Source organism: Berghia stephanieae, chromosome 5, assembly GCF_034508935.2.
Source record: "Berghia stephanieae isolate SIO BIC M18660-M18661 chromosome 5, UCSD_Bste_1.3, whole genome shotgun sequence".
Taxonomy (NCBI): domain Eukaryota; kingdom Metazoa; phylum Mollusca; class Gastropoda; order Nudibranchia; family Aeolidiidae; genus Berghia; species Berghia stephanieae.
The window spans coordinates 36,577,933-36,587,932 of record NC_088364.1 but is presented as its reverse complement, the minus strand read 5'-3'; the positions used below and the strand labels follow the sequence as shown (position 1 = coordinate 36,587,932).

Below are 10,000 nucleotides of genomic sequence, written 5' to 3'. Positions count from 1 at the left end.
CACTGGCCCATTTGACAGTGGTACTGTAGCAACTAGAGCTATTGGGACCCCATCCCATACACAGTGTGTATTACACACACAGACACACACACACACACACACACACCACCACCACCACCACCAACACCACCACCACCACTATCATCAATACATTAGAACCTCACAGTTTCTTCTTTGTTTTGTTGCTTATACATTTTTTCTCTGTGTACGTCACAAGTGCGTTTATTTCCACTCAATGTTTTTTTTTTTAAAAAAGAAGAATACTAACCCCCGTGAGGAATGAAGAAAGATGCTCCATCATCGAAGGGAATAAATCCCCGTAAAAAATCTCTTCGCGGAAATTGTCTTTGGTTATCTTGGCCGATTTATTTCTTTTTATGAAGTACCTGCAAATGTGTTAAGAATCAATAATATTATTGTAATATTTATTTTTATCAATATCCCTGTTGTATTTTAGTTTAACTGTATTTATTGTTTTTTCTTATAATTTAGTGGAACTTGGAAAAGTTTGGGCTTGGTCGACGTGTACTTATTAGTCTGTACGTTTTCTCTAAATCTTTGTAAGCGGATATGTGACACATTGTCTCAAAACGGTATTATGTCAGATTGATTTAGATGATAAAATTTTTAATTATCTTGAAAAACAGAAGTTTTTGTTATATATTGATGTTTTATTGAGGGCAATGGGTTTAGTTTGTAAAAGTAGCAAAATTTGAATTACTAAATTTTCATTTTAAAATTTTTTTAACAAGTTCCTGATTTCTGGCTCACTCAGACATAATACCGTTTCGAGGCAATAGATCATATATTATCAACGCCCTTGGCTTTTAGTTTTTTTTAATTGTCATTTGAGTAAGGAGCTTCAGAGATAACCATATGACAAATACATTTAAATTAAACCAGTTAACTGGCGTACTCTGAAAAGACGCGTATTTCAAAATTTGGCCAGTAAACTCGTCCTTCAATTGTTGACATATTTAAATGACCCTCATCTTGAAAAAAAAATCTCCAGGTTTGAGAGTTTTTGTCAAGATGAGGGTCATTTAAATCGATCGATATGTTAAAAAAGTTTTCTGGCCAAATGTTCAAATACACGTCTTTCCAGAGTTCGACAGTTGACTGATAAAATGACGTAATTACATAATACTTGAATGCATTATTGTGTCGAATATATCAAAATGACTTTTGGACACAGCCTGTATACTGCCGTACTCTTTTTTTTAAAAAAAAAACACACATTAAAACATGTTTGGCCAAAATCTGGTGTGTCTTTTTTACGAAACCCGCCGAAACCGCCGAAACCGACGAAACCCGACGAATTCCCGACAAAGTTATGGGAAGTAGGTGGCAGTGGGGAGCGAACCTAGAACTCAGGGAAGTGTACACCATTGGGGAGTGAACCTGGGACTGGGTTTCGGCGGGTTTCGCAAAAAAGCACTAGTTCTTTTTACGAAACCCGCCGAAACCCAGTCCCAGGTTCACTCCCCAATGGTGTACACTTCCCTGAGTTCTAGGTTCACTCCCCGCTGCCACCTACTTCCATAACATTGTCGGGATTCGTCGGGTTTCGGCGGGTTTCGGCGGGTTTCGTAAAAAAGACACACTGGCCAAAATCTCGTATTCAAATATCGATCGATTAAAATTACCCTCACTTTAATCCGTCGATATTTGAAGGACGGATATTCTTGCCAAAATTCTTAAAAATTGTTTTTCATAGTACGGTAGACTGTGTGTGTATGTATGTGCGTGCACGCTGTGTATGTGTGTGTGTGTGTGTGTGTGTGTGTGTGTGCGCGCGCGCGCGCGCTTACTTGTAATCTGTATAGTTATATTATAGAATCCTTATCAGACACATCACGATCAGCCGAGAAAGTTCATTTACGTGGGTACAAAGCATCTTATATATTTTTCTAACTTAAAAGAGTCGTAATGTTGTTATCTGTCATTCGTTTGGTTTTGGCATTCTAACATTTAATACTTCTAATTTCATTTGGTTTCATATCATTCAAATATTTATCTTTTTATACCCCAAGCAGGCCAAATGGAATCAATTCTATTTTCATTTCATATACTGTAAAGGTCCTCACATTTTACTAGCACTCTTACAATATCCAGCAATGTCTGTTGCTCAGGTACAATTTCACACCCCCGTGTATTGTGTAAAGAAATAGTGTTTCATTTGAAAAGTATTGTATTTCACAACGATCACCTCTAAATTTAATATTGCCAACTTCTTATATTTTCCAAAGAGCATTTTTCTACATATTCAACATGTACTCAATTAATGTGCTGTTAGAACATGCGCGGTTTTAATGCAATCCCAAGAGTGAATTATTCAAATAAAAAAAAGATAAATGTTTCTATGTCTTAAAACTATGAAAGGTATTATAATGAGACAACTCCGGTCTCAAAGGTTACATACGAAAATTTTTCTTTCGGCTGCTCTGTTGGCCATTTGGTATCAAATTCTAACTGTGACCCACTTGGAAAAAATATCAGCACATCTTTCTCTGGATTGTCCCAAAATTGGATGAGAGCGGACTGAAAAAGAAATAAATATGACATAATTTGTATAGAGCATGAAGCATTTCCGGGGATGAATCATCATGTTTAATGCCTTTCATAATATTTCTGAGCATTTATACCCTAAGCAGGCCATGTGGAACCAATTTTATTTTCTCTTCATGTACTGTACAAGTCTTCAATTTTTACTAGCACTCTTACAATATCCAATATTGTCTGTAGGTCAGGTACAATTTTACTCCTCCGTGCAGTGTGTAAAGAGCCTTATCCAAGAACACAAGAATCATTGTCCCCTAATTGTGAGATGCTATAGCTATTTATCTGTAATTTATTTATTTATTTATTGTTTGTTTTTAACCCCCAATGTGTTCGCTTGAACAAACTGGTAGTTTCTGACGACATCAGATACCTGCTTGATGGCACTATCTATTAAAAATTCATAGAAGTACGACTTTACAACGCCGAAGGGGGTAATGATGCCATACCTTGGCATTGCCAACACACAACATCGCTTCGTTATGATACAAGACGAAACACGACGCAAAAAAAAAACAAAAACCAATGCCAAACAATAAAAATGTTTAAATTGTATCTAGTGAAGATAATTACTATCTGTTTGGATAGGTAATGGAGAATGATTTTTACACCTTTCAAAAGCCAAATTGCATAGCTGAACTATAAGGATAAAATCTCCCATTGTCACCAAAAAATTCCCGAAAAATAAAGGTTACCGATCACCATTAATTATATCATAGTTAAGATACGAAGAGTGTTAAACCGAATCATAGACCCTTCTCTTTGCACCAACGCTATTTCGAAACTGCCTTAATCCTTTACACTCGAGGTTGATCTAATTTTAATTCGATATCATTTCGTACCGTTTTCACAAACTGAGCAGTAAGCGCGATGCGACTCAACCGACTTTTTCTGCAAGATCTGTCATATCATATTATAGAATATATTTCTTATCCCTCTTCAGTCCTTCTCTGCGTACCGGTAACGTTTTTATAACGGTGGATCTTCTTTGAAATCACGAGTAACCGAGATAAACGTTTGATTGAATATATATCATCAACTAATCAACTAGGGGTTTTGTCACCAGACTTATTACTGAGTTTGCGCGTCGGGGCTCTAACGGGGCCCATTAGAGATAGACGACGATTGGGATTGTTTGGAAGCTTTAACCTTTGCCCACTAGTCATTATGATATTGGAAATGCTATCGCCGTCTACATCTACGCCAGAATAGAAATAGAGGGTGGAGCCTACAATGATATAACATTTTATGGAGCCCTAATTTCATCATATCAGTTCTGTCCACTGACAGGTGGGTGGGTATCGATTTCAAGAACTTATGTCCTTATATTATGAAATCCTGAGTTTTTGACCAATCAACGATTGCTCTTTTGATAATTCGCTTGTCAACATGAGTCAGCTCAGCCCTTGATTTATGTACAGGCATCACAGGCGGGATAAGTTGTGTAACTTCAAAGACCACGGTTGACCGAAAGCGATGAATGGAAGCCCTACTATGGCGTGGAGAACAAGGTCTTGTATGTATAGTTACGTCATATCTCAACGCTCGTGAATTCTTAGTAAGGCTGGACTCACAATCAAAACACGAAATCTGTGTTTTAAACTCTTGAATCAATCAAGTTACATCAGTGCGTTAGTCTCATTTAGAAATGAAAAACCATATATAAATCAAGAACATCGACCGGAAAATAAGAAAATTATCATAAAATTATAAAATTTGAGAAAGCTGTTTTCAAAATCAAATCTATTTCAAAAAAGGTTATTTCTAGACCGATTTTCATGAGACAAAGACAATTTTTCTCCACTTTTCAAGCTGATTCCAACAATGAGGTTTTCAAATTTATCGCAATTAGATTATTTGTCATTTTTTTTTTTAATACCCAATTGACTGCTCAGGAAATGAATACGTAATCCTTAATGGGCCCCGTTAGAGCCCGACGCGCAATCTGTCTATTGACAAATTGTATCAAGGTCTTAGTCCACAGATACCATCAGATTCGAGTCAAACTGATATTGGAGTGATTCGGGTACCAAAATGTGAATCCAATGTTGACATGAAATGTTTCAGAAATATGAAATTTGGGTTTTCGCCAATATGAGGATCATTTAAATCGATCGATATTTGAAGGACTTTTTCTGATCAAATTTTTAAATACGTAATTTTCCAGAGTGCCGTAGGTAACGCAAAACTAACAAGTATAAATCAACGTTCGTTCCATCAGCAATAAAAATTTTGAATATTTCATATGGTACAGAAAAACAAAGGATTGATTCGTTGACTGATTAACTGATTAATTTATTTAATGTAAGATTAACAGACCAATTGATAATGATGATAATTTTTGGTGTCGAATTGCCACAATCGTAACAAAATGAAAACGAAATGAATATGTTTATGTTGTGTATATCGCACGTGTGAAAGAAAGAGAGGAAGAGAGAGAGAGAGAGAGAGAGAGAGAGAGAGAGAGAGAGAATGAGGAGAGAGAGAGAGAGAGAGAGAGAGAGAGAGAGAGAGAGAAAATAAGTAGGAGAGAAATATCTGTTCAATGTTAGTTATCGTTCAACGTTATAACAAGTGTAACTAAATGACAAATTGCCATATTTATGGACAATAAAGATCTATTATTATTATTAGTAAATTTTATCAATAAAACATAAATCTAACCCAAGTTTAATTCTTGGACCATAAATTCAATTCCCAGCATCAATATCACTCCCGACATAAAAGCGTTTTGAGACGTTTTGAAACAAAAAAATACAACAACAACAAAAAAAAAACCCCAAAAAAAAAACAACAAACAAACAAATAAAACAAAAGAAAAAAAAAACCCCAACAACGAAGAACAAACTTGAGCTTTTATATCTTTAATATTCACTAAACGTGCCAAAAGCGCTTTACAAAGGGTTCCTTACCAACAGCAACACTTAACATAACCCCTGTTAGATGATATTACCATTTTTCAGACAGAGACAATGCTGTTAATGATCAGGAACTCATTTCACATCTGAATACGGTGAGAGAATATGAATGTGTACCTTTTTCATAAGACTCAATTAGGGGCCGCTAAGAGCGGAACTCGAACCCAGAACCTTCAAATCCGAAGCGAGTGCCATACGACTGGACCACATAGCGGCACCTCCATTCCTAAACACTGTTCACAAAACATGCATGGAATTATATAACGTATGAATGTTAGTGAATATGGCTAAGGATGTAAATTGAGTGCATTCATTTCCATCTCCATTTAGCTCCAGTTCGTGAATAATCAGTGTGTCATAGACGTTATAGATAGTTCGAAGATGACGTCATTCAGGTCTTTGTTATTGATTATTGCCATCCGCATTTATGAGTAATGCTCACTGGACTGTATTAACCTGACTATAAACGTTCATGGATACACACAGTTTTGTGTGTTGGTACGTTATTATTATTATTATTATTATTATTATTATTATTATTATTATTATTATTATTATTATTATTATTATTACTATTATTGTAAGTATTGGTGGTATTACAATGTTGTATTTTTATGATTATTTATGGTATCATTTTATGCTTTGGATTCATTTACCTTTTTTCTCTCACTTTCATGTCTGTTGTCATCAAATTGTATGGATTATTGATTAAAATCAAAGTTATTTTTGTTGGTCTTATTTTGACTATGGAACTGATACCTATCATAGCAGACCTGCCTACTTGAAATAGGAAAATGTAATAAGTAGTTTTCAGGGTAAATAACATCGTAGACATTTTAACTACCCTTAAAAATCACCAGTTTGTCCTAATAATGCGTGGGAAAAAATATTTTTAACTCTATGTGATAGCTCTGGCACCAGAACTTCGTTTTCAAGAAATGGCATTTTAATTAAAAACCTTTATTATATCCAGCTCGGGATTTAGCCGTAGTACTACAGGAATTGTCGTGGTAGTGAGGAGGTCTGTTGTGATGGGTATCAATATTTTTTAATTTTTTTTATATGAGAAAAACTGATTGGAAATGTAAAAGTGATGGTGATAGTGGTAGTGATAATGGTAATGGTGGTGGTGGTAACGGTGATGATTGGGGTGTAGTGATGATGGTAATATTATTATTGTTATTATTATTGATATTCTTCTTGTTCTTGTTCTTGTTCTTGTTCTTGTTCTTCTTCTTCTTCTTCTTCTTCTTCTTCTTCTTATTATTATTATTATTATTATTATTATTATTATTATTATTATTATCATTATTATTATTATTATTATTATTATTATTATTATTATTATTATTATTATTATTATTATTATTATTATTATTATTATTATTGTTATTATTATTATTATTATTATTATTATTATTATTGTACGTATTGATGGTATTACGATTGTTGTATTTTTGTGTGGTGTATCAGTTTATTTTTTGGTTCCATTTACCTTTTTTTTCTTTTTATTTTTTTTTTCCACTTTCATGTATGTTGGCATCAAATTGTTGATTTATTGGCGAAAGCCTAAGATTGAATAAACTTTGTAAACTTCGTTATACTTCCGGATGGCAATGTTATGAGCTTCTTAGCCAAGCGCATACTATCTATAGAAGGAAAGAAGTTGACGTCACTCAGCTCTTTGTTATTCTTTTGAGAAGTCCTATTGTATGAGTAGTTCTCACTAAATTCTATCAATTAGACAAAATTCAAGGTTGTAGTTATAGATAGTTTTGTGTGTTGGTACGTTATATCCGGTTGGCAAATGTTGTGGGGTTTTTTTTAGGCTATGCGCACGCATCAATGCATTTCTATAATTTACTCACAACAAACATATGAAACATACCAGCCCGCAAAACTACGTGTAACCTAAAACGCCTATATTACTATTGATATACTCATTTAGTGAGAACTAATTATCCAAAAGACGTTCTAAAAACAATAACAAAGAAACTACGTGTGTTGTTTTACTTTGCTGGTAGAAAACAAATAAATTTTAATTCCGGATACGATGTTCGCCTTCGGTTCGGCCACTGAAAACTGGAGGGGTCACTCACTTTGCTGCGATAAAACAATATACCGACTGAGAGGAAAGGTCAAGCTGAAATCAGAACGGACCTGAAATGAAACTGAATGCACTCAGTTCACAGCTTAAGGACGTGGTATTGAATCCCCGTACTTGTTTTTAAAAGATTAAGTCTGATGTTACCTGGTTTTCCGGATTATTGTAGAATTTGACCCATCTATCCGGTTTCATGCGATAATTCCTCAGAAGATAATCAGCTACAATCTCAACTCGGTAGTCTCCAATACCGAAGTCTCCAGCCAATGAAGATGGTGAACCTTTGTAGATGCCGGGGGTCATTTGCTGTACCCCGTCGTCCGCCATCGTTGCTGGTCAGGTTAACTTCACGTTTATAATATATTTAAGTTTCCAGTGAATGAAACAAGTTTTGAAAATTGTTTTGTTTGGTTTGTTACGTAGTCAAAAGTCTGTCTTTAAAGCCCTATGCCAATGAAAACGAAAATATGTTTTAGTTGTTGTAAATTTCCAAAGCCTTTTGCTGCAAAGTAAGTAATGCCCGTCATATCTGACAGCTTCAATTACCAAATCGTTGCATACTGCAGAGGAGGAGAAGGAGGAGGAGGAGGAGGAGGAGGAGGAGGAGGAGGAGAAGAAGAAGAAGAAGAATATTGCCTGGACATGGGGTTAAATCAGGTCCCTTTGCTTGTTCGGCAAGTGCTCTACCAGCTGAAAGGGGAGACTGCCTCGTGATTGAAATTGCCTGAAGAATTATACAATTTCAATTACAATAGTTATATTTTTAAATATTTTTTTAAAAAGAAATACTTTACCAGTCTTAACTGTCGAGACTAACGATAAGAAACAAAAAAAACAAACTCCCAATTGTTATTTTGTAATCATACATTGTTACAATTAATGTGCAAAAACATATCTGTCAGTGTTTATATGTGCGGAATTATATGCTTTATCTTTCAGAACAAAGGCAGAAGCTAGCCAGCCCTAGCTTCGTTACTATGTGTTAGAAATACGTTCAATGGCAGTTCATTGTGGTTTGCGTTTATTAATTGCACAAGGCTAAGTGATACTAAGCTGCTTGAAGCTGTGGACTATTATTATTATTATTATTATTATTATTATTATTATTATTATTATTATTATTATTATTATTATTATTATTATTATTATTATTATTATTATTATTATTATTATTATTATATTATTATATTATATTATTATTATTTTATTATTATTTATTATTATTATTATTATTTATTATTATTATTATTATTATATTCTTAATATAGCACTTGGGCGTTGACAAAATCCGAAGAAGAACATCTGGATGCCTTCCATCGCACACAGCTAAGAAGGGTACTGGACATCAAATACCCCAAAAAGATCTCAAATGAATCACTCTATAAGATCACAAAAGAAAGACCATCTCCCTTGACATTTTACAACAACGATGGCAACTTTCGGTCCACATACTACGCAGGGACAAAAACATACCAGCAAACCAAGCCATGTCGGGATACTTCCAAAAACACGGGAACCTTTTCAGAGGAAGACCGATCACAACACTCCCTGTGATCCTAAACAAAAACCTCACAACACTTGGACAAAGCATTAGTCTCATAACGGCAGGGGACCTTGAAAATCTGAGAACCCTAGCAGAGGACCGGCAATATTGGAGACACCTCACACAGGAAATACTGGAAACAGCCAAGGCGACCCGATCTTTCGGTCGAGACGCGAAAGGCATCTAACAACAACAACAACAACAACATATTCTTAATTAATTGGCGCGTGTTTTCCTTCTTTTTCTCAACTGTCCCTCCATGCACAGCTGCAAAAATAAATTTGTATGAATTTCTGAATCAATTTGTCTTAATTAAGAAGAATTTTATCATGAATTTTAAAACAATAGGAAATGATGTCGTTTATTACAGCTATATTAAAATCGATAATAGATAAAGACCGGAATTTACCTTATCAAAATTATGAATTTTCCGCTTATCCATTTTGAAGGAATTCGTTAAAATGGAATGTTCGGTTAATTGAAACTTAAACGACAAACATACAGTATTTGAATATGAAGCAACGATAGCAATTTTTAACTGTCAGACATCTACATCTTATAACTATCAATAAACATTACTGGTGAATACAAAAGAAAGTGAACATTACGCGCTTCCAACATTATTTTGATTGTAAAATTTTGAAAAATACCTTGTGTTTATGCCAAAAAGAGCAATAACTTTTGCTGGTATCTCGTCTGGTCCAACTGCTTTCCCCCTTTTCATCTTGCGCACTGCATCCCACGCCTCGTTCTTGCTTATCTCATTTACTATCTTCTCTTTAGGTTGTATAACTGCACTTATCCTCTCCCTTCCATTCTCGTTTTTGAGCATCTTAATATGTTGTATACCTCTCCTATTCTTGTCCCTCTGTTTCG

The 10,000-nt window shown here is 34.6% G+C and overlaps 2 protein-coding genes across 3 annotated transcripts in view; both read right to left on the bottom strand.

Annotated features, from left to right (window-relative positions):
• LOC144972845 (dynein beta chain, ciliary-like) overlaps window positions 1-8,560 on the bottom strand; it is a 137,355-nt gene extending 128,795 nt beyond the window's left edge. Inside the window, exons 1-4 of one of the 2 annotated variants that reach the window (XM_078914556.1) lie at window positions 8,376-8,560; window positions 7,729-8,026; window positions 2,423-2,541; window positions 269-386 (exon numbers count right to left, since the gene is read on the bottom strand). In XM_078914556.1, the coding sequence (XP_078770682.1) occupies window positions 269-386; window positions 2,423-2,541; window positions 7,729-7,908 (417 nt within the window). In that variant the 5' untranslated portion in view covers window positions 7,909-8,026; window positions 8,376-8,560. The remainder of the gene's footprint in view (window positions 1-268; window positions 387-2,422; window positions 2,542-7,728; window positions 8,027-8,375) is intronic. The other variant, XM_078914555.1, reaches the window with a different exon arrangement.
• Window positions 8,561-9,369: 809 nt separating this feature from the next.
• The window catches only part of LOC144973931 (uncharacterized), a 785-nt gene continuing 154 nt past the window's right edge, over window positions 9,370-10,000 (bottom strand). Inside the window, exons 1-2 of the mRNA XM_078916820.1 lie at window positions 9,775-10,000; window positions 9,370-9,391 (exon numbers count right to left, since the gene is read on the bottom strand). The exon at window positions 9,775-10,000 is cut by the window's right edge and continues 154 nt beyond it. Of these exons, the coding sequence (XP_078772946.1) occupies window positions 9,370-9,391; window positions 9,775-10,000 (248 nt within the window). The remainder of the gene's footprint in view (window positions 9,392-9,774) is intronic.